This window comes from Trichomycterus rosablanca, chromosome 27 (genome assembly GCF_030014385.1).
Source record: "Trichomycterus rosablanca isolate fTriRos1 chromosome 27, fTriRos1.hap1, whole genome shotgun sequence".
In the NCBI taxonomy this organism is placed as follows: Eukaryota; Metazoa; Chordata; class Actinopteri; order Siluriformes; family Trichomycteridae; genus Trichomycterus; species Trichomycterus rosablanca.
Window position 1 is genome coordinate 14,564,943 of NC_086014.1, and position 23,596 is coordinate 14,588,538.

A 23,596-nucleotide genomic window follows, 5' to 3' on the forward strand; every position below is an offset into this window, starting at 1 on the left:
CCTCTGACTTTGCGGCTCGATTTTGGTCCTGACGGTGCGCTGTTGATAAAGAGACGGACACAGACGTGCCTTTTCAAACTCTCAAAGTGTCTGTTTGAAAACCTAGCGAGCTGCCTTGCTGCCTACTGCCTACCTGATCAGCTGCCTCAGTAGAGAGGATTCTATGTCTAAAGACATTGAACTCACAAGGCAGATCATTAACACAGTTAGCCTCGGGTCGTTCAAACCGTGTACCGAACACGGTTAAACTGTCCCCGAAGAGCCCGAATTTGCAAATAGACGACACTTGTGCGTCTTTATGCACGTTGAACATCAACAAGAATGTATTTACATTCAAAGAGAACTCCGGTGGTTGCCCCACAATGATTCGTCCGCTATCTTTGTCGTTTCCGGTGAGAAAAGTCATGCTAAGGAGGCGTCGGACGCTCCCTCGTCGTTCAGTCAGATCGTCACTCAGAATTAAGGCGCCTCAGTAGGAGCATTTTAAGGAATCTAAGAATTTACACACGCCCTCTTCTCAGGAGTGTAGGATGACCTAAAATGCAGATGTGTAGAGACGTCACTAGGTTTTCACACAGACCCAAAGGGTCCTAATACTTTCTGAATCCACTATAAACAGGGTACGTTTGTGTAACGCCGTGTCTCGTGTGTTTGCAGAAGTATCTGTCTCAGCTGGCCGAGGATCGTCTGCTGCACTACGACTCGGACGCCGAGTGAAACGCACAGGACCCCGAGACTTCATCTTCACCGCCGTCCGACAGTGCAGACCGTCCCTCGGTCGGACCGGAGGAGAAGGACCAGGGTGGAGAGCGAGACGCGAAGATAGTGTGGAAGATAAAACACTGAGCCCACTGTGAAACCTGAAGCGAAGATGAGAACGTCATGTGGGACGATCTTAGAGAAACGCACACTCGCCACGTCGTTATCGATCCCTAAGATTTTCCAGCAGGCAAAGCGACAATATCGCGCAGATTGTAGTCACACCGCTGCTGCTTCCTTTCTGCACCGATTACATAAAGAGAAGAGGGACTAAACTGATGCAGGGGGAAAAAACTAAGTGCCACGTGTTGCCTGACTCGAACGTGTAAATAAGTGCTAACAATAAGCTGATCGTGCCTTATCGGAAGCCGTCGATGCTTCACGTGTCCCATATTCTTGTGCTCGTGAGTCAGGGTTGCCGGTATTTAAACGCATAATGTGACGAGCTTAACGGCAGATTTAGTGACCAGAAACACTCCACGAGAGAGTTCAGTGTGAACGATATTCAAATCGAATTCATGTGAAGGGCACCGAGTGGGCAGATTTAATATATGCAATAATTCATACTCATTTCATATCTATGGATACAATCTATAGATCCTTATAACCTCAGGTTTCAATTGTAGGATGGGGTATTATCCGTACCTGTGTTTAACCCTATCCAAACACAAACGGCCCCAAACCTTAGTTCTTTAATTCTGCGTTTACTCCGGCAGTGACGATACAAAGTGCGCTGTTGTAAATCTTTCTCAGTCAGAGCTTATTAGAGTTTCCTGTGTCTAACTTCCTCCTTCATGCACCCAGATAGAACGGCAGCGATCGCAAATATTAGATCGCTTCATTAGCACGTCGACTGCACGGACAGTGATGGACTACCCAGGAATGAATCTGTAGACGAGCGATTGAACCTCCAGAATTTTTATCTTCATATAAGGTTAAGTAATGTTTAGGTGGTCCGTGACCTCCAGGCGACGGTCAGCTGTATCACACAGAAACGGCGACGTGACGAGACCGTATGGACAGAAGTATCGGGACGCCCCCGGTGTCCTGCAAAGAGCCCTGATTTCAGCGTCGCTCAACAGCTGGAACAGCGACTGAGCCTTTCTTGACCAACATCAGTTTGAATCCATACAAATGCTATCCTCTTGTGACTAAATGGGCACAAATTCCCATACACAGACATACTTCAAAGTCATGTGAGAAGCCTTATTAGAAGAGTGACTGTCGTTCTAGCTGAAAAGATCACATAGAGGTCGCTCTGTTTTAAAATGGGATGTCTGACAAGGTCATGGCCAGGCATCCAAATACTTTTGGCCACCTATCGTACGTGATGTATGACTTTCATGTCATGGCTAACGCTCCTACTATCGGTATCGATAAAGGAAATACCGAAAGATGCGGATCTCGTCTATAGCCGAGTATACGAGGTGTGGGGTCACGTTAAGGAGAACCGTATGAGCTCTACATGCTCTAAGTTGTCGTCTCGCCAAGACGTTGTGTAATTACAGCCTTCATCTGGAAAAGGTTTCATGTAGGTGGATGCGAATGTGTAATGGCAGGAAAACCAGTACTTTGGGAGCTTTGAGGACTCTGTGGAGGGTCCCAGGTCCCAAGTTGACCCAAAATAGATCTGGTGCAGGGATGTCAGCGTGAGTGCATTAAAAACAGTACCTAAAAAAGGAACCGGAACACACATATCACCGTGAGGAATGTACAGAATGTGAACGTGAGGGTGGCTAATAAGTATGACACGTTAAAAGCCACGATGAACTCTATCGCTGCTTTTGAACTGAACTCGACCCGAATAGGAGAAAGTTATTTTAAGGTGACGTGATTCAAATGCAGAAAGGCCGCACGGCTCGTTCTCGGGACAGAGAGATATCGCTCGTATGTCGCCGTTATCGTCGTAGATGAGAGTTTTATTAGATGGATATTTATGAGAATATTCGATTGACCGGCTAGTCAGACGGAATCCTTCGCTCGTGAGGATCCACGCCGCTTTCCGTTCACACCGCGTGTCGTGTAAATAAAGCTCGATTACGGAGCCTTACTTGAACCGGACCATCGTGCATCGTTCATATCTGAGCTGAATCTGTGTAAAGCGTACAGTGAAGTGTGTGTAAATGTAGTTTACAAAGACAGAAACGTCGTCTTCCTGTTCTGTACGATATTAATGCTAGTGTGTCACTTATGAGACACTCGATTGTTGTTGTTGAAAAAAAAAGTCATGTTTTTGCAAATTTTAATAAACATGGATACACTAAAGCGCCGCTTCGGGTCTGTCACTTCATACTTGGGTATGAATTACGTCTAAAAAGACATTTATCGATTTCCGAATGATTGTATCACAAGCGTATTGTACGTCTTTGGGAAAATAGGATAAACGGGGCCTTTTTTCTTGCGTTGCAGCCTCTATGCTCACTTGACCGTGAACAGTGAACCCACGTACGTATCAGCAGCGCCTTTTATGGTTCTTGGATCTGACACCGAGAACCAGTTTCTTCTCAGCATGAAGTGACACTTTGGGTTTTTTTCTCCTGGTAATTGTGTCCTAAATATAAAATTATACTAGATTAAATGTGTGCAGATGAAAAAGGTTTCAGGCGCTATTGTGTACTCCCCCTCCATCTACTGCTTTAATTCACCTCTAAGTGTAAGTGAAAAAACAGTGTGGATTGGCGCCCTGTCCATGTTTAATGTTTCTTGAGAGAGACGAATCCCTCGCGACCCTGACCATGATTCATGAGGCCTACTTGGTCGAGATCTACACCATTACATCATGCGTTTTAGGTTGCGATTCCCAACACGAACCACCAGGCGGCGCTGCATCTCCAATCGAATTCTCCGGCTGTAGAAAACACCAGAAGGCTTGATTTTCAAGCAGCGCTTCTGATTGGTTCAGCGCGTCTCCTGACTTTGTGTATTCCGACCAATCCGAGTGCTCGGAGGTGAGCGCTGCGTCTTTGAGTTGCTGGGTAGAGCGGAAAGAACGTTTCGTAGAAGAAGCGCTGCGGTGTCAGTCGAAAAGGCAACTTTAAATCGAGGTGAGTGAGTTTATTATGTTCGGTGCTGTTATTCGCTATAGATCGATGCGTTTTAAGACGTATGGATACTTTAGAAAAGGTGTATCGAGAGTGAACAGCCGTATCGGCTCGATCAATGAAGCTGACGCAGGTTTGTTTATGCTCGGATCTCAAATTGCTCCGTGCTCCCTACGTCAAGCGCACTAGGTGTGACGTGTAGCGGAGGCTTAGACACTCCACTTAGCGCACTACGATGTGAGCGGGTGTCAATTTGGAACGCGGTCAGAATGTGGTGGGCAGCTGCTCGTGTATACAAAACAAACCCCGCACGTTCACAGCGCTGCCCGTTTAAAGATTAAAACCTGTTTAAAAGGCAAAAATAAAACTTTAACATCTCTGCTAACAACTTTTGATACGTTTTAAATGACTTTACATTTAGGCAAGTCCGTCATTAGGACGTTTATCGGGTCAGGTGACAGTGTGTTGACATGTCGAGGCATGTTTTACAGTGTCACCGTGTTACGTAAACAATAACCTCATTATATATACAAACTATATTCAAAAATCATTATTATCATTATTATCTAGTTTGTTGTACAAAAAGGGGTTTAGAATATGTTTGTCTAGTTACTAAAATGTTTAATCAGAATGTATAACTGTATAAATGTATAACTGGATAACTAAGTTCAAGTGTGTGGGCAAAAGTTTAGGAACCCCCTAACCAAAACACGTTTAGTCTATTTGAACAATGTCCATGGTCTGCAAATGTTAATATACACTTTTGACACCATTGTAATGAAGGTAAAATGAAGGTCATTTAGGAATGTGGAAGTGTTCGGACCCCCTTTCTGTTAGTCGGGCAGGTCGAGAATTGTCATTAGAGACTATGAGGCCCATTTAGGCTGCCCGAAGACCCGTCAGTTAAAAAGAACTGTAAAAAGAACATGTGGGTGTTTTGCTTTGCCAGAAAGTGTAGAGACGTCCTAACCTGCAGTCTCATCACAAAAGTCAAGGTCAGGAGTTTGCAAAATCTCTGTGAACCGATAGATATAAAAGGAACACTTTGATCACTGTTATATGAATGATAGCCGGTATATTCATACTACTCGAACTCATTTATTTTCCATGTTTTACCCCCATTTCATCCCGGTCTGGGTTGCGGCGGTTCCGGCTTCCCAGGAATCACGGGGCACAGTGCAGTAACGTGCCCTCGACAGGACGCCAATCCATGTGTCGGTGTGTATGTAGAACCCGGACCGGTCGATAGCTTTGCTGGGGATTCAAACCCTGGATCCCAAAGGAACACTTTGAACACAGTTACCCTAGGAAAAAGGAGCAGCACGATGCTGCTGATGACACGGGGACATCACAGAGGTAGATGGAAAAGGAGAGTTTGGGACGGTCTGTAAAGGAAAACGTAACTGAAAAGAGGCTGCTGCTTTTACAAAGAGCAGAAAATAAAAAGCACAAGCTTGAGCTTTTCAAATGGCTTTTACAGGCTCCAGATTCTTTGCAAGCTGACAAATAAGTGTGGTAGTACTGAATTTGACCTGTGCATTTACATTTGCAGAAAAAGTAGTGTAGTTAAAATGATTGGCTTTACTTTACTTTATTAATTTTTACCTTTACAAACTTGTTAGGTTTTGAACGGTCTTTGGTGCAAAGATCAGCCCAGAAATCATGGCGACAGACTGCGAGGCATGGCTCAACTCCAACCCTGTCGGTAAGTGCTGGTTTTTCTAGCTTTCGTAGCTCTAATCCCAAGTACTCCTCAAGTACTCGTTTGCCTGTGGGTAGTACGCAGACAGAGAGAAGCGTGCTACACGTGTGACCTACTTTCTTGAATAAGTGAACCGACAGTTGAATTCCCTCTCCGCAGAGGCGGACGACCTGAGCGACTCCTATCGGTCAGACGACGAAGAAAACGGCCCGGGGTCCAAAACCGACGGCGAAATCCACGGTGACCGGGCGCCGGCGCCGGCGGGCAACCTCCACGAAGCCCGACTGGAGGCCAAGGCCAAGCGGCGCCTCCGCAAGAATTCCTCCAGAGACTCGGGCCGGGGAGACTCGCTCAGCGACAACGGCGAGGCGACGCGATCCACCGCGCCCCTCGCCAGCCCGAAAAGCAAGGTGCTGGACCGCAGGTCACGCCAGGGCAAAGGCAGAGGCCTGCCGAAGAAAGGTGAGCACCTGAATGCCTTTAGTTTTTCGAACCTCGGTGCGATAATAGGTCATTAGATCCATACCGGTACTGAAAATGTAATTAAGATGTACAGGGAAATGATTGGCCTCCAGTAGTCGAACAAGCAAAAGAAGTAGAAGTAGAGTGTAGTGACTGTACAGCGTGCATAGATACGCTTCTTTTTATTTGATTGAAATGCAGTTTGCTTCTAGGAGGCGAAGAGTACCTCATAATAAACAAACTGAGCTTCTTTTCACCCTGGTAGGATTTCTCGCCCCACCCACCTTCAAACCAGAATCGCTTGCCGTTTCGTCAGATGTTTAATCTCGTTTGACATACGGTCTGGATCCAGGAGGCTGCGGGACTAGTGATATAGAGCTCGACGTGTCTCATTTTTAGGTGCCTTTCGGTGAAGGCTTTAGTAGACGATTCTGATGTGGAGCTGTCTGTGTTTGGTCGATGCTCTTCTAACGGAAGCGGGCAGTTGTTGGAGAATTGCAGGATGCAAACGCGTGTTATGTAATCTCTGTTTCTCCCACGCGAGCGTGTAGAGATGTTCAGTGGGCGTGTGCCGAAGAGAAAGGACGATGTAAAACAAGCGAGTTATGTGAAGGCATGCCGTGCCTCTTTAGTCCACCGAGCCAGAAATCATGTGCAGCGGTGCCAGCTCGTCGGGGTGCGGGTATGACGTGCGTCTGGCCTAGAGCTGCGGTTTGACGTTGACGTCTGTCACAAGATGAAGAGACGTGCAGGCGTGAGAAACATTGTTTTGTCGATCCGAGGACGCATTCAATCAGTGTTTCTCAGCTCACTAGTTGCCATAGACTATTCCCATAATCCCACGGTTCTGATTTCAAATAAAACACAACAGTTTTTGCTTCTCTTCGGACGTCGTGTAAACAGTGGTGATCGGATCCGACACGTGCGGAGCTGCACGGCGTACGGAGGGACGCCTTTAACCCGTCTACCCGTTCGCCCGAGGTTCATGACCGCAAGCCGACGATGCCGCTCCTGCCGGATGTCACGGCGACCTGGCGCGTCGCATTGAAAACGTGTCTGATCACAGACTGGGCTGAATAACGAAGAACTCGCGTTGCTCGTCTGTTCTTTAAGCTCATTTCATCTGTATGATTCGTGTAAGTCTAGTGCATTTAGATTATTCTCCAGGCCAGACAAGGAGGATGGAGGTCCCTCGCAAGGTTCCTCCTGTGTTTTTAAGGGAGTGTTTCCTCGCCACCGTCGCCCTCGGCTCGCTCGACAAGGGTTTCTGGTCCGTCTGTCCTGGATTCTGTAAAGACGCCTTGAGACCACGTGTATTGTAAAAAGCCTCGTAGTAATAAATGTGACTTGACTCGACGTGACCCCCGTGTGTTTTCTGTCTGTCTGTGCAGGTGGTGCCGGGGGTAAGGGGGTGTGGGGCACGCCGGGAGAAGTGTACGTCGAGGAGAAGGTCGACGTGCGCGATCCCAACTACGACGAAGATCAGGTAGAGTGCGTCTGTGTCTAGCTAAAAAACTCTCTTTTATTGTTAGGGGCGGCTGGGAGTTTAATACACCCCCGACACCCCTGTTTATACGGGCACGATTAAAAGGCAGAACCAGAAGGTAGAGCGGTGACGCAGGCTCTACGGGGAAGGTGGAGCTCACCTTCTGCAACGGAGACAAACCCGAGCGATCGTACGCGAGAGACGGAACGGCTCGGAGCAAACTTAAAAACACCGAAGCGAGCTCGAAGTTTGGTTCGGGCTCGGGACTCTTTGGGGTTTCCGGTTCTCAGCAGGAAGGGCAGCCGGGAGGGGTCACCGCATCCATGATGGGTTCTCTTTATGTATCGAATGAACCGAATCGAATTCTCCCTCTCGTCACGCAGGACGACGTCGTGTACGAGACGGTGGTGCTGCCGCTGGACGGCGACGACTTCACCCGCGCCGTCACGCCCATCGTCCGGGAGTACTTCGAGCACGGAGACGCCGACGAAGTAGCGGTACGTAAAACCGCTCGACGTCGGCGTCTCTCCGCTCGCCGGGCGGCGTCCGTGTTTGCGACTACGCCGGATCTCTCCTCTCTTTCCGCAGGAGCTGTTGAGCGAGCTGAACCTGGGATCCATGCGCAGCGACGTCCCTCTGTTAGCCGTGTCTCTGGCGCTGGAGTCGAAAGCCGGTCACAGGGAGCTCACGTCCCTGCTGCTGAGACGCCTGTGCGGCCGCGTCCTCGGCCGCTCCGACATCGAGGCCTCGTTCCGCAGACTGCTCGAGGAGCTGCCCGACCTGGTGCTGGACACGCCCGCCGCTCCACAGGTAACGGCGACGGTCGCCGGTGCGGTGAACGGATCGTGTGCGAAGCTGCGCCGATGAGACCAACCGAACTCGCATCTGTGATCGACAAGCGTATCGAAATGCCCTTTTGTTTTTATAAAAAATACTCTATACCGATGTTTGTAGGGACGTTAAATACCTACCTTTCCAGCTGTGAATATAACCACTGTGTAAACATGCCCTAAAACATGTAAATAAGAGCCGCTCAGGTGGCGCAGCGGTAAAAAGAGACGCGCCGCAACCAGGGCTGGATTCTGAGAACGTGGTATCGAATCCAGCCTCGCTTTACCGGTTCGAAGCCGAGTGGCTATATGAGCGACGATCGGCCGGTCGCTCAGGTGGGGGGTGGGACAAAGAACCGGATGCGGGTCTCTCTCTGTCAGAATGCGATCGCGTTCTCTGCCGGCCGATTGGAGGCGCTTACACAGAGATGGGAGGGGGTGCCCTTAGGGTGTGTCTCTCCGCATGCAGCGCTGGGTGGCGCCAAACTCGTCGACGTGTGGGTGGCAAAGATGCATCCGGCTGCTGCTCGTGTTTCGGAAGGGATATGGGTTAGCTTCGATCACCTCCGTCAGGGCAGGGTTCGGCATAGACAGAGAGGAAGCACGATGCTAATTGAACAATTGGATGCGCTAAAAGGGGAGAAAAAGGGGTAAAAAACCCCCCCCCAAAAAAATGAAAATAAGTTGAATTTGCAGTCGATCACGAACTCGGGCCGCGCGTATCCTGCAGGTTCGGTCCGGTCCTAAACAGCAGCGACTTCTCCATCCTGTCAGATGAGCCTAATGATCCCGTTTCTTGCCGTTGTTCGGATCATGTCTCTTAAGTATAGTAACGACATTTAGTAATTGACACAATCGTATAGGTGAGCGTCGACTGGCACCGATTTCGAGAGTTTAAATGTGCTCTCTGTGCTTCCAGCTGGTGGGTCAGTTCATCGCCAGAGCGGTCGCGGATCAGATCCTCTCTAGGAACTACGTGGACGGATTCAAGGGAAGAGTGGACTGCGAGCACGCGAGGTACGTGGTGCTACGTACACATCGCACACGGCGTCTCTGTTTGTTTCGTGTAGGAGCCAGATGAACGTTCGATAGAAGGAACTATCTAGCCGAGGAGCCACCGTCGATCGGCCTCACGCAAACGGCCTCTTCCGAACACGGCGTACTCGCTCCGTGTCGGTCCTCCGCTCACGTACGGATCCTCGACCCGTACGGTGGTCTTGGACCATAGATGACGGCTCGGTGCGTGTCTGCGGCGTGCGCGACCTCGGCACAGACTCGCCGGCGTGACCGAACACGGTCGATTTAACGTGACGCGGAGGTCACGTGGATTACAGCGTCGTCTAATCTGGTTTGTTTTTCACTCGCAGGGCGGCCCTGGACCGCGCCGCCGTACTGTTAAAGATGAGCGAGGAGGCGGGGATCAAGATCGATAACCTCCGGGGTTCGGGAGGCGGACGGAGGCCCGTCGACGAACTCGTCAAAGAGGTGAGGACGCCACCCGTCCGGATGTCATGTGGTGGTGTGGCGGCATTGATGTTCATCTATTCGTCGACTTATTTATCGACCGGACGGGTTAGTCGACGGTGGGGCTTTTATTCACCGGTGCAGTCTGCCTGTACGGCATCTCTAAAAATGTTACGGTGCGTAGAATTACGAATCGAACCGGAATTAGTATCGCAAAATGGAACAAGACTATAAATGAACCTGCCTGTATAACGATATAACGGGTGTATGTGTAAAATTAAACCGTTATACTGTCGGTAGGGAGCGATAATTCAAAACACTTTAGAAAATACAATAAAAAAGTCTTCAAATAAGAGCCAATACACAACCAGTACACCAGACGTTTAAGTAGTGTTTACTGCCCTCTAGTGGAGTAATAGCGAACTACAACACTGGGAATTTCAGTTCCGTAAGCGCACTTGAGTGCCGTAGCTACTAATGTGCAACCAAATGCTCATATTAATGCAGTCACTGGCTGTTATCAGACTATAATAGGATTGAAAATAATTATCAAGCCTACGATCAGTGTTTTTCGGGTTTTCAGAACAGGGTCCGTCAAGCTACGTGCCAAACGGATCGTACCGAGTATATGTAAAGCTTTAGCGACCTCGATGTGTTCGGCCAATGTGGATACAGGGCACGAGGAGTGTGACGGGGACCTGGAAATGTCTCATTTGAGTGATTAAGTGATTAAAAAGCAGGAAGTGATGTCAAAAAATCTCATCGATTCTTCTCTGCAGGTAAACCTGTCGCTGAAGGAGTACGTGCTCTCGGGGGACACGGAGGAGGCCGAGCGGTGTCTGAGGGAGCTGGAGGTGCCGCATTTCCATCACGAGTTCGTGTACGAGGTGACTCGGACGCGCCCGGCCTCGGCCCGGCACTTCTTTTTTTTTTTATCGATCCTGTCGATCCGCGTGACCGACGTCGCCACCGAGTGTTGTTACTATGGTGCAGATGTTTACCCAGACGTGTCTCTTCCAGGCGATCGTCATGGTTTTGGAGTCCGGAGGAGACGCGACCCGTCGGACGATCCTCAAGCTGCTGAAATCTCTGTACGATTCCTCGGTCATCACGGCGGACCAGACGAGAAGGGTCAGTGGCACCCGCCGGCGACGTGGCGTCGGTAGTACTCGCGACTCCTCGCGGCCGAGGACGTTAAACCTTTCCTCGATCGTGTGTCCGCAGGGTTACGAGAGAGTGTACGAGGACGTGGCCGACATCAGCGTCGACGTGCCGCGCGCCTTCTCTATACTGGAGCGCTTCGTGGACGAGAGCTTCGGCGCCGGAGTCGTCGACAGACGGCTCAGAGACCGGTGCCCCTGTCGGTGAGTGAGAGACGTTACGCCCGCGGCACGCGACCGTCTTGGCGAGTCGTTTAGAGTCGACGTCTCGGTCCGTCTCGTCGGAGGAGGTTCAAAAAAGGTCGGCGAACGGCACACCGGGTCAAAGTTTTATCGGGTGAACCGATAAAAGCGGCGAGCTGAGCGGCACGGCCGCACTCCGTAGGGAACCGGGGCGAACGGACGCTTCTCGTGTGAATGCGCCCTAGGAAAGAACGTCGGTCATCTTCCCTATAGACACGGGCGACGGCGCCCGTCGGGTGCCCGGCCGGAGTCGACCCTACCGACCGGTTTGGGACACGGTGCCTCGAACTGAAAGCCACGTTTCTGTGTGTTTTGCAGAGGGCGGAAGAGGTTCGTCAGCGAGGGAGACGGCGGACGCCTGAAACCCCAAACCCTCTGAGCGCCGCGTACCCGGAGTCCATCCCGCCGCCCCGTCGGAGGAAACCGGCGTCCGTGTTCCAAGTGCGTACGTGCGTATGTGTGTCTATCTCACAGGTTTAGGTGGAGTTTCCCCACCTGTCAGTAAAGAATGTAGAGCTTCCACAGAGCAACGTGGTACACGCCAAACGATACGGCGCTTAACACACACACACGCGCACACACACCGAGATAAGCTAAACGAAGCTAAATTCAGAGGTGTCACACTTTCAAGTGACCGAGTCTTTCCAGGATTTGTAGTTTTAAGTTCACTGCCGCCCTCACGGGCATTTTGACCGAGTACCCGGTCAGTACCCGGTTTCACGACACGTGTAGTCCGACGTCATTTCTGTACGTCAGGACGTCGGTGCGTGCAGCTTTATCTTTCACGATGTACCAAAACGTTCTTGTCTATTTTTGTTTTCCTTTGTCTGAAATGTTGTCAATAAATAAGAGTGAAAGAAGTTTGAACACGTTTGTTGTTTATTTATTCGATTCGTTTATCTCTTGACGTCTGAGATGGGGCGGCACGCCGGCTCGGTGGGTGGCACCCTCACTCGCAGCGAGAAGGTTCGGGGTTCGAGTCCTAGGTGGAGCGGTCCGGGTCCCTTCCGTGCGGAGTCCGCGTGTTCTCCCCGCGTCGGCACGGGTTTACTCCGGGTGCTCCGGATTCCTCCCGCGGTCCAAAGACGCTCGTCGGAGCTCGAAAATCGTCCGTGGGTGTGTTTCTCGTGTGACCGTTCGATTCCTGTCCTGTGATAAATGTAACCGAAGTGTGTCAAAAAATGTTAATAAGTCAATAGATTCATTTAGAAACTCGGGACCTTCTCGTCGTGAGGCGACGGCGCTACCCACCGAGCCAGCGTGCCGCCCTGCTTGGTAACCTAGGGTATGACGTGCGTTTAGAGATCGGTGATCTTTCTTTCGTCGCCGAGAGACCCACACTGTACCCGAGTACCCGTGCTGGTTACCCTCGGTTAGCCCTTCTGAACCAGGGACCAAACCTACTGACGCCGGTCATCCGCACCGAGCACTGGCGTGTGTATGCAGTTCACACCACTGTACCGTAGAGGGCGCTCGGTACATGTACGGCTTGTACCGCGACAGCAAATACAACGAAGAAGAAGAAGAAGAAGCGTAACAGCGTGCGTGTGTTTACGTTGACGTCAGTCAGGTCTGAGTTTATCGATGAGTTGATTGTTTGTTTTGATCCTTTATTTCGACATTATTCGCTCCTGTTCCGGGTCAGCGAGCGGTACGATCACCTCCCGGAGACGGCCGCCCTTTCCAAGTAAGTTTGACGACACTTCTGTCACTGTTTATAACGGTCAGGTAACTGTGCTATGCTAAGCTAACAGAACGCTAACGCAAATACAGTGATCACGGTGTTCCGTACAGAGAACCCGATCGAGACCGAACGTTCGTACGGAACACCGTGATACAGCGCTGACAGCCGTGATCCACAGTTTACACCTACACGGGATTTCTTACCGGGTCAGTCCGGCTGATGTGGGTAATGGAACGTGTTATTGTAAGACTTTACACTCAAGAGTTTTATTGTCATGTGCACAGAAGAATTAGCAGTTACACTGTACAATGACATTTTTACTTTGTTCGTCCTCCAAACATCAATAAGTATAAAACATAAAACAAAATTAAACTAACAGAATGTTACTAGAAAAAACTTTTTTAAAAATATATAATTTAAACTATAAAAAAAAGTTTTATATACAGAGGAAAAAAATAGAAATAAAATAAGGCAGTACAAAAGGCACATAGCAGCAGTTACATAAGGTGCAGAAATTATGCAGTTATACAGCATAAATACAGAAAAAATACAGCAGCAGTTATTTTAAAGTGTAAATTGTGCAACATTATGTGCAAGTAGCAGCAGTCATTTAAATGTGCAATAGTGCATTGTAGAGGATGTACAATGTTCATGAGCTAAGTTGTGTATGTGATAGTCCGTGTTTGTTCACAAGCCTGACTGCTTGTGGGTAAAAACTGTTTGTCAGTCTTGTTGTTCTGGCCTTTAGGCTTCTGAAACGTTTGCCTGATGGCAGAGGAGTAAAGAGGTAGTTTTGGGGGGGGTGTGCTGTCCTTAATTATGTTGTGGGCTCTCCTGACCACCCTGGTCTGATAAATGTCCTGTAGTGCAGGGTAGGACGTTCCAGAAATTCTTTGTGCAGTTTTTATTACACGCTGGAGTTCCTTCCTGTCCTCTGCAGTGCAGTTTCCATACCAGACTGTGATGGAGCTGGTAAGGACACTTTCCACCGTACATCTGTAGAAGTTGCTGAGAATTTTGGTTGACATGCCAAATTTTCTTAGTCTTCTTAGGAAGTACAGTCTCTGTTGAGACTTCTTAATGATATGGCGTGTGTTGCAGGACCAGGTGAGATCCTCGCTGATGTGCACACCCAGAAATTTGAAGGTTTTCACCTTCTCCACCACTGTTCCACCTATATACAGCGGTGTATGCTGTTCTCCTCTCCTCCTGGGGTCCACAATCAGTTCCTTTGTTTTGTTGATATTTAATGAAAGATTGTTGTTCTGACACCAGTCCTCAAGATCTGCTACCTCCCTCCTGTACGCCATCTCATCCCCCCCAGTAATAAGACCAATGACTGTGGTGTCATCAGCAAACTTAATAATACTGGTGGTGTTATAAGAGGCCACACAGTCATGTGTGAAGAGCGAGTACAGAAGAGGGCTCAGCACGCAGCCTTGAGGTGTCCCAATGTTTATGGTCTTTGTGCTGGATGTTCGAGTGCCAATCCTGACTGACTGACTCATCAGCCTTAACATAAAAACTACACTCACTGTCCATTTTATCAGCTCCACTTACCGTATAGAAGCACTTTGTAGTAGTACAATTACTGACTGTAGTCCGTCTGTTTCTCTGCATGCTTCGTTACCCCCTTTCACCCTGTTCTTCAATGGTCAGGACCACCACAGAGCAGCTATTATTTAGGTGGTGGATGATTCTCGGCACTGCAGTGACACTGACACGGTGGTGGTGTGTCAGTGTGTGTCGTGCTGGTACGTGTGGATCAGACACAGCAGCGCTGCTGGAGTTTTTAAACACCGTGTCCACTCGGTGTCCACTCTGTCAGACGCTCCTACCTAGTCGGTCCACCTCGTAGATGTAAAGTCAGAGACGATGGCTCACCTATCGCTGCTGTTTGAGTCGGTCGTCTTCTAGACCTTCGTCAGTGGTCACGGGACGCCGTCGGCTGGATATCGTCGGCGGGTGGACTGTTCTCGGTCCGGCGGTGACGGTGAGGTGTTTAAAAAGTCCAGCGGCATCAGCACGACGCACACTAACACACCACCACCGTGTCGGTGTCATTGCAGTGCCGAGGATGATCCACCACCTAAATAATAGCTGCTCTGTGGTGGTCCTGTGGGGGTCCTGAGCGATGAAGAACAGGGTGAAAGGGGGTAACGAAGCATGTAGAGAAACAGACGGACTACAGTCAGTAATTGTAGAACTACAAAGTGCTTTGAATGTTATGACTGATCGGTGTATATCTGCTCCCAGGTCTCCTCCCTTGTTGTGGACAGGCTCGTCACTAGAAGAAGAAGAAGAAGAAGAAGAAGAAGAACCTTTATTGTCATTATACTCGCGTACAACGAAATTTTGTTTGACACTCTCCGAGAGATAAAAAAGAAGAAGCAAAAGTATTTACATAGCATATGGATATTTACACAATAACCAGTACAATTTAAGTAGGGATTGTAGGATGAATAATAAATTAATTATGGATGAATATATAAGTAAAGTGACTGTGCTATGTGGAGATACCAGTTCAGTTTCCAAAGTGATGATTTATGCTTGAGTGAGAGAATGGTTGTATGAATGGTTGTATGAAGATGTGCAAATACGCAATGTTCAAGTACACAGTCTATGAGGTGCTGGGAGGGGTGATGGAGGCCACAGCTCTTGGGAAAAAGCTGTTCCTCAGTCTGTTCGTGTGTGCCCGAATAGCCCTGTACCGCCTCCCAGATGGTAACGGGGAAAACAGATGGTTCCCAGGGTGTGTTGCATCCTTACTGATGCTGTCGGCCTTGCTCTGTAAACGGCTGTTATATAAACTGTCCAAGTTGGGGAGTTCGGTCCCGATGATACGTTCCGCCGCTCTGACCACCCGACGTAGGTCCTTCCTCTCTGAGGCTGTGCAGCTGGAGTACCACACAGTCATGCAGTTGGTGAGGACGCTCTCGATGGTGCTGCGGTAGAAGTTCACCAGGAGTTTTTGAGGAAGCTGAGCTTGTTTTAGCTTTCTCAGGAAATAGAGTCTCTGATGTGCCCTTCTGTTCAGGTATGAGGTGTTCTGTGTCCATGTTAGATTGTTGGATATGTGGACCCCAAGGAATTTCACACTCTCCACACATTCCACTACTTCTCCAGAGATGTGAAGGGGGTGATGTTCTGACCTCTTTGTTCTCCTGAAGTCCACGATGATCTCCTTTGTCTTGGAGGTGTTAAGTACTAGGTCATTGACTTTGCACCATTCACCCAGACGTTTCACCTCGTCCTGTAGGCACTTTCATCACCATCTGTAATTAGGCCAACAATTGTGGTGTCATCAGCAAATTTTATTATTGTGTTGGAGGTGTGGATTGGGGTGCAGTCGTGCGTGAACAGGGTGAAGAGCATGGGGCTCAGCACGCAGCCCTGCGGGGTACCGGTGTTCAGGATCAGAGTGGAGGAGGTGTGATGTCCTATCCTGACACGTTGTGGTCTGTCCGTGAGAAAGTCCAAAATCCAGGAGCAGATGGAACTGTCCAGTCCCAAGCACATCAATTTCTCGACCAGTTTGTGAGGAATTACGGTGTTGAACGCAGAGCTAAAGTCCACAAATAACATCCTCACGTACGTGTTGGACTGTTCCAGATGTGACAGTGTGGTGTGAAGTGCCATTGAGACAGCATCTTCAGTGGATCTGTTTGTTCTATATGCAAACTGATGTTGATCCAGATCCGGGGGTATGATGTCTCTGATATGTGAAAGAACCAGCCTCTCAAAGCACTTCATGACTACCGGTGTTAGTGCCACTGGTCGATAGTCATTAAGGCATTTCACTGCAGACTTTTTGGGTACTGGTATGACTGTGGAGGTTTTAAAGCACGTCGGGACGGCAGCTTGTTTTAGCGAGAGGTTAAATATGTTTGTGAAAACCTCAGCTAGTTGGTTGGCACAGACCTTTAGTGTCCTTCCAGAAACTCCATCTGGGCCCGCTGCTTTGTTGGGGTCCACTTTCTGCAGGGTGGTTCTCACCTGATGACGCTTTAGAACCAGTGTCTGCTCCTCAACAGGTGGTGTGATGTGAGAGGCAAGTCCGCTGTTTTGCTGATCAAAGCGAGCGAAGAACTGGTTTAACACATCAGGTAAACTGGTGTCATTACTGTCCTGCAGGGTGTTGGTCTTGTAGTTCGTCAGTGTTTTAATTCCATTCCACATGCTGCGGGGGTTGTTGTTCTGGAAGTGCTCCTCAATACGCTGTTTGTATCTGCGTTTGGCCTCCTTAATGCCTTTTTTGAGGTTCCTTCGAGCTATTGAATAAGCATGTCTGTCTCCAGTCCTGAATGCTGTATCACGTCTTTTAATCAGAGTCTGTACGTTCCTGTTTAGCCATGGCTTCTGATTAGGAAACACTTTTATTGTATTTGTTGTGAGTGCATTCTCAGTGCAAAAGTTTATGTATCCCATGACTGATGATGCATATTCCTCCAAATCTGCCCCCTGTGCAAACAAATCCCAGTCTGTGTTATCAAAACAGTCCTGCAGTATTGAGGTTGTATCCTCACTCCACACCTGTACAGTTTTGATTGTTGGTCGTGTCCTGCAGATCAAAGGTTTGTACACTGGGGTCAGGTTCAGTGTGATGTGGTCCGAAAGTCCGAGGTGTGCAGATGCTTTGGCTTTGTATGCATGTGGAATGTTTATGTACACCTGATCCAGAATGTTTCTTTCTCTCGTGGGAAAATGCACACATTTATGAAGTTTCGGCATGACCGACTTCAGGTCTGCGTGGTTAAAGTCCCCTGCCACAATAACAATTCCGTCCGGATGTTCTGTCAGCTGGTTGTTTACAGCATCATGAAGCTTGCTCAGCGCTAGCTTAGCATTAGCTTGCGGAGGAATGTATACTGCCGTGATTATAACCGAAGTGAATTCCCTCGGAAGAAAGAACGGTCTGCATCGCAGTGTTAAAAACTCCAGATCCGGTGAGCAGTGTGTCGCTGTGATGTCCGTGTCTGTGCACCAGCTGTTGTGGATGTAGATGCACACACCTCCACCTTTGCGCTTCCCGGAGTCCTCTGTTCTATCCGCTCTGTAGACGGAGCGACCGGCTAACTCGATAGCAGCATCGGGAACAAAGCGATTCAGCCAGGTTTCTGTAATGATCATCACACAGTTGTTTTTATCCTGTGATGAAATCCGGAGTCTGATCTCGTCCATCTTGTTGACAAGAGACCTGGAGTTGGCCAGAAGGAGACTCGGAACGGCTGGTCTGTAGGGGTTAGCCTGTAGCCTAGCGCGTAGCCCGGCTCGCTTCCCCCGTTTCTGCTTTCTGTCCCTACGCCGCCTTCGTCGCTTTGCCGGGAGGATAGCGCCATGGGGCTCAGGTGAGCGAAGTATCTCCGGTGGAATGTTTTCCGAATTAAAACTGTACTCCTTGTACTGTTCACTGATGCAGATGAGTTGTGCTCGAGTGTATGAGTAGCTCACTACTACTGTCACATGTACTGACAAACATAAACATAAAACCAGAAAAAAAACGAAAAAACTACAAAGGTTCGGAGAGCATCGAGCCGCTGCGTCTGCATGCGCCGCCATCCTAAGGCATAGTTAATTTTGGGAACTGGTGCCAGTTCAATAAAAAGAGCATTTTAATGACATGAATGTTCGAAAAGAAAGTGTTTGTTTGTTTGTTTGTCTGTTTGTTTGCTCGCAATTGACTTTTCAAGTCGTCCCTAAGGTGGTCTGTGGCGGTGGAACCGGGGGCTTTGTGTAGGTCATCGGAGTTCTGTCCAGTGGGACGTGGTCCTGCAGGGAGAGGGGAGGGGCTTTCCTTAATGATCGACCCAAAGTCGGAAGACTATGGTTTATTGAACTCTCAGCAGCGGGTGGTGGCTCGAACCCTGGAACTGGGCAATCGGCAGTAGTGAGCACATGTTTTCGGTCCTTGAGTGTACGTGACATGTGGCTATATATGTAAAAACTGTGGTGCGTTCCATCTCCGTCATGTGTCGATGGTGTGCACGCGTAGGACGGTCTGTCGGGCTCACGTTTCGAGCGCTCGAAACGCTTCGACCCGATCGTCGATATCGGATAGTCTGACGTGTGGAACTTGTGACACTCGAAAGGCGACGGATATGTCAAAGAAATAATCGATCCGACGTTAAAAACAGGGTTTCCGTGAAGCAGTCAGAATAGGTTTCTCTCTGTCGTGTGTGTGTGTGTGTGTGTGTGTGTGTGTGTGTGTGTGTGTGTGTGTGTGTGTGTGTGTGTATGTGTGTATCGATCACATATGCAGTCATACGTGGTACAGCTGGCAGTGAAATGCTTTTATTGATTGTCCAGAAGTGTACAGAAATAGATATAAATAAAACAATCGTCGATCAATCATAGCATCTGTATCGTTCTGTGGTCGCCAGGCTTTCTCGGACCGTCGGGACAGAGACGAGGGATCGCTCCACCAGAGAGAGAGAGAGACCGCCTTCTGTGACCGACCCTCCCGCGAGCGGAGCGGAGCGTCCGACGGAGAGCGTCGTCGTCGTCCGACTCCAGGCCGACTTTCCCTCCACCGGCAGGACGGTGCACAGGTAGGACCGGTTTAAGATCTCTCAGATATTGTCACCCCACTTCCTCCCATCCTTCCTCCCATCCTTCCTCCACTGTCCGGTGTCGATTAATCGGGTGTGTTTAAAAACCAAGTGAGCTGCCTTGCTGTCTAGCTGCCTACATCTCTACTAGGTGGAGAGGATTGTAATGATAAGCGACGGACTCATCAGGCAGGTGCCGAGACGGCCAAACTATCGGCTTTTGCGGGGACGACACGCTAGCATGTCAATGAATGCGAATGACCATTGGTCTCATAGCGATCAGGGGTTTTATATTCAGGGTTTGTAATCCACGCAAAGAGGTCGGGGCTCAAACGAAGCCTGGTTTTGCATCGTGTGATGTAGCCTGTGTCTAGTCTGGCATCCAGACGGATGGACACGGGCCGAACTATCCAGGAGACACTTTGAGACGTTTCCCTTTTCTTTGCAGAACGGATGAGAAGCTACACCCACCCACACATGTACACCCTGGGTCGTTCTCCTTCAGGATCCACTCGTGAAGCTGCCGCCGCAGCACCGTCGATACCGAAGCGGGTGAGTGTCTGTCCAGATGTGCCGACTCGCTTCCTGTTCGTTTCTAGTAGAGTCCGTCGTTTGTTTGCAGACGAGGCGAGCGCTTTCCACGCCACCCAGGTACGGGAGCGGCTTCGTCGGGAGCGGGAGCGGGGCGTCGGAGCCGGAGCAGGACGCCGCAGAGCGCGGTCTGTGTCGTCGTCCGGCAGGTCGGTCGGACGAGACGGTGTGGGGTGGGTCCTTTTTCGGTGCCTGTTTGGGTCCCTGTTTGGGTGAGTGTAAGCCGTAAGAAGTGTAAGCGGTGAAAGGTAAGTGACCGATGGATGTCATCGGGCTCGTCCGAGTCGACTGTCTGTTTCTTCCCTTAGCTACCGTCGCGGGAGGATGCAGTGGGCGCCGGAGGTATAGATCGGGCCGTACGTGTGAACGGTCAGTCAGGTGTCGTGGTCCGTGGGTAACGAGAATGGCGTACGGGTCCGAGCGATGGAGTCCAAAAAGGTAACGTCGATCAGCGGTGCGTAGCGTTGACGAGGTATGTGACGAGGCCGAGAGGGTCGAGGAAGGAAGCCGGGCAACCGGACCGGAGTGACTGGATGAAACGGTGATGCCAGTGACATGGGTGCTTGTTGGGTAAATAAGGGTAGTCGGGGCTCGCTTCAAGAAGGATGGGGTAGTTGAGCTCAGTAGTGTGGAGACATGTGCTAACGATGTTGACTTTTGAGTGAGGGCTGCCTCATGATGTGTTGTGAACTGTTAATAAAGAGACTGAAAAGTGCCCCCTGTGTGATGCCTCTGTATGTGCAGCTGTGTGTTGGGCTGTGGGTGGGTGGGTGTGTTTGGGTGTGGCCAGAAGTCCTACAACTTCTCCTGAGTGACGGAGCTCCACTTGGTGACTGGGTGGCTCCACCTACTGGGTAAGTGACCCTCCCTAGGAGTGTGCCCTAGGTGTAGGGTATGTGGGTGATGTAGTGCTGCCTACTGGGCAGGGCCATGGCCTAGTGCCTCATGGCCTAGTGCCTTATTGGGTCCTTCCACCCTGGAGCCAGCTCATCGGCGGTCTGGCTCTTATGGGAACCGAGCGGGTGAATGGAAAGGGGGTGGGCTTACCAAATGAAGAGGCTGTGGGCAGCGTGGTAGGTGGGAGCAGAGAATGGGGTGTGGCACTGGGGAGTAGAGAAAAGGAAGGGGGGGGGGGGGGAGAGGGGGGGGGGGAACCCCCCCTCCTGCCCCCCCCGCAGGCAGGCAGGCAGGCAGGCAGGCAGGCAGGCAGGCAGGCTGGCTGGCTGGATGGCTGGCTGGATGGCTGGTCTGCCAGGCCAGGGCTGGAGAGACACAACCTGGGAAGGGTTAGCTGCTTGTGTGGACTGGAGACCCAGGCAATAGGCAGGCTAGATGCCAGGCTTACCCCAAGAAGAAGCACTAGGGCCTGGGCAGAGAAAAGAAGAAAGAGATGAGGTCCTCCCCAGTCCTCCCTCAGCTTTCCTTCCTCAGCTGACTCCCGCAGGCGGACTCCTAAGGCGGCCCGACGTCTTTGTGCGAGCTCGGTCTTCATGTCGACGAGGCTGAGTACAGACGAGGCTACCGCTACAGGCTACCGCCTTTGCGGACTGGGCCTCCTTTTATACCCCTCACCTGACGAGCTCCCATGAGCCTCCGGCTCTGACCACACCTGGAACTCACTCCAAGTCGTTGGCCGCCCGCCATCTATTGGCCAACCCGTTCACACCCCTATCTGATCCTGACCAATAGCCTTCCACATTCCACAACCACACGAGCAATCTATTGGTTCTGCCACCGGTGGGTCAACCCACGTCACAATATGTCAACGACTTTGACAGCTCGCCTGTATGCTGTGACACACAGACACACCCACCCACCCACTCCTGGCTGGCTGTTATTGCTTTCAGCCATTATGTTGCCAGTTATTTACTAAGCCCTCATCCTTTTGGGACAGCCTGGGTAGTTTCACATCCACCCTGCTGGCGACCTTCACGTTCCACACACTAGCGTCAGGTACGGCACGTTTGTGCTCGGCCGACCGTCATCGCACGCGTACGTGCACACAGCTTCTCTCGGAATCACTACGGCCACACTCGTGAGCCCCTGTTCACACGCTAGCTCGTCCATGGTGTAGCGGGACACGCCGGCTCACGAGCCGGGGTCTTTCTTTGTCACTGTGTGCTCACTACTTCTGCTGACCGCTCGATCAGCCTGCTGACAGACACTCTCGAGCAGGTGATACACAGCCATCACTGCACGCGCTGCCGGTCAGCGGCTCTACGATTGGAGGGAGGCGCTGGGGCCCGCTCCTTTCTTCTTCACGGACGACCTGCACACACACAAACATAATCCTTCTTTAATACAATGAATACTCTTCTTTTCTTCTCTCCGTAGGTTCGGTCTCCTGCAGCTAAACACCTGAACACTCACCTGTGGTGTGACACTCGTGGACGGGCCCGGCACTACCGCTTTCGTGCGGCAGCGCGCGTCCTTTCCGAGAGCCGTCTCCGGAAGTCGTCCTCTGCCACGCGGTCGGTGCTACGTTCTCGCCTCGGTCTGACCGACAGACGTAGCCCCCGTGGCCTCACCTGTCTTCTCCTAAAGATGTCACGGATCAGAACCTCTTCTTCAGCTTCTCCGCTCGTGCCCGTCTCCAAGTCACGCCGGCTGAAACCAGACAGAAAAACACACAGCGACACGCATCGCATTTCAATCCACCTCCTACACATCCACACACACCTTCATATTCACATTGTTTGACCCTTGACTCGTTGCTTTGTAGGGCTGTGACGAACGAGACATTCGGAGTCCAGAGGACCATGGAGGAGGAGGAGGACACACACGATCCTGAAACGTGTCAGCTGACTTACACTCACCGCCAGTTCAGTCGGGAGCTCCTTCGAGCCTACGTCACTTCGAAATGTTTTTCATCTAGCTCATACGTTCCAACATTTTCACATCGTCACCTGCCTACGACTACTTTTTATTAGGTTCTACAAAAGGTTCTTGTCGTCATCGGGGCACACGACTCTTTTTTTCAGGCCTTCGCCACGTTCTCCGGCTAGCCGTAGACGGATCCCGCCACCGAGGTCGGCCGGGACGATCGGAGCCGATCGTCGATCGCCAGGAACTCGGTCACATACAGGGGCTCCGAACACACACTCGCCTGTTTCTCTAGAACTTTCGAGCGGCCCACGAGCGCCGTAGATTCAGACGTATCGTTTAGCTTCCTACTCTCGACCGCCGAAGCGCGAGTCCGGGTCACAGAGAGGCGCTCGAGCGGTTCTTCTGACCGTATTAGTGTTTCCATCACAGCCGGTCAATTACTCGTTTGCCCGGTTTAATTAGCCACCCGTTTAAAAGCGGCGTTCCGTCGCGTTAGCCTGCCCCGGCCACCCGATGAAATCCGACGCGTACTTTGCATTTATTACAGATCGACGTACACCACGACCGTTCCGAAATCCCACGGGCCCCCCGACGTCTCCGTGTCCGTAGGACTCGGCGTCCCGACTCGTCTCGTTCTTCGGAATCCAGGGTAGAGGAGCTCCCGCACCGGGAACGTGTCCGTGCCCGGCTCCAGACGGAGTGACACACGTCGCCGAAGAAGCCTCGCGCGGATTCCTCCCACGCGCACGTTCCCGCGATCCTACGAGAGGGAGAGAGGAAAGGACGAGGTCGGTGAGACC

General features: G+C 50.7%; 2 protein-coding genes across 4 annotated transcripts in view; both read left to right on the forward strand.

The window, feature by feature from the left end:
* Positions 1-3,024, forward strand: part of rbm20 (RNA binding motif protein 20) — a 49,019-nt gene extending 45,995 nt beyond the window's left edge. The window contains exon 14 of the mRNA XM_062989846.1: positions 658-3,024. Coding sequence (XP_062845916.1) covers positions 658-717 — 60 coding nt within the window. The 3' untranslated portion in view covers positions 718-3,024. The remainder of the gene's footprint in view (positions 1-657) is intronic.
* Positions 3,025-3,700: 676 nt separating this feature from the next.
* pdcd4b (programmed cell death 4b) lies at positions 3,701-12,014 on the forward strand. Of its 3 annotated transcripts, none has more exons than XM_062989638.1 (12): positions 3,701-3,803; positions 5,423-5,505; positions 5,662-5,964; positions 7,356-7,450; positions 7,834-7,947; positions 8,039-8,260; positions 9,200-9,297; positions 9,648-9,765; positions 10,524-10,631; positions 10,765-10,875; positions 10,969-11,108; positions 11,466-12,014. In XM_062989638.1, exons 2-12 carry the CDS (start codon positions 5,463-5,465, stop codon positions 11,524-11,526), a joined length of 1,413 nt encoding a protein of 470 aa, XP_062845708.1. In that variant the 5' UTR covers positions 3,701-3,803; positions 5,423-5,462; the 3' UTR covers positions 11,527-12,014. The 3 variants fall into 3 exon arrangements, with proteins under 3 accessions (XP_062845708.1, XP_062845710.1, XP_062845709.1); XM_062989639.1 differs by lacking the exon at positions 3,701-3,803 and adding an exon at positions 4,925-5,156; XM_062989640.1 differs by lacking the exon at positions 7,834-7,947.
* The last annotated feature ends 11,582 nt before the right edge of the window (positions 12,015-23,596 follow it).

What these genes read in the sequence shown, in the direction of transcription:
- pdcd4b (XM_062989638.1), top strand. Translation starts at nt 5,463, where the DNA reads ATGGCGACAGACTGCGAGGCATGGCTCAACTCCAACCCTGTCG. An exon ending in GCTCAACTCCAACCCTGTCG is followed by an intron (nt 5,506 to 5,661) that starts GTAAGTGCTGGT and finishes CCCTCTCCGCAG; the next exon opens with AGGCGGACGACCTGAGCGAC. An exon ending in AGAGACCGGTGCCCCTGTCG is followed by an intron (nt 11,109 to 11,465) that starts GTGAGTGAGAGA and finishes TGTGTTTTGCAG; the next exon opens with AGGGCGGAAGAGGTTCGTCA.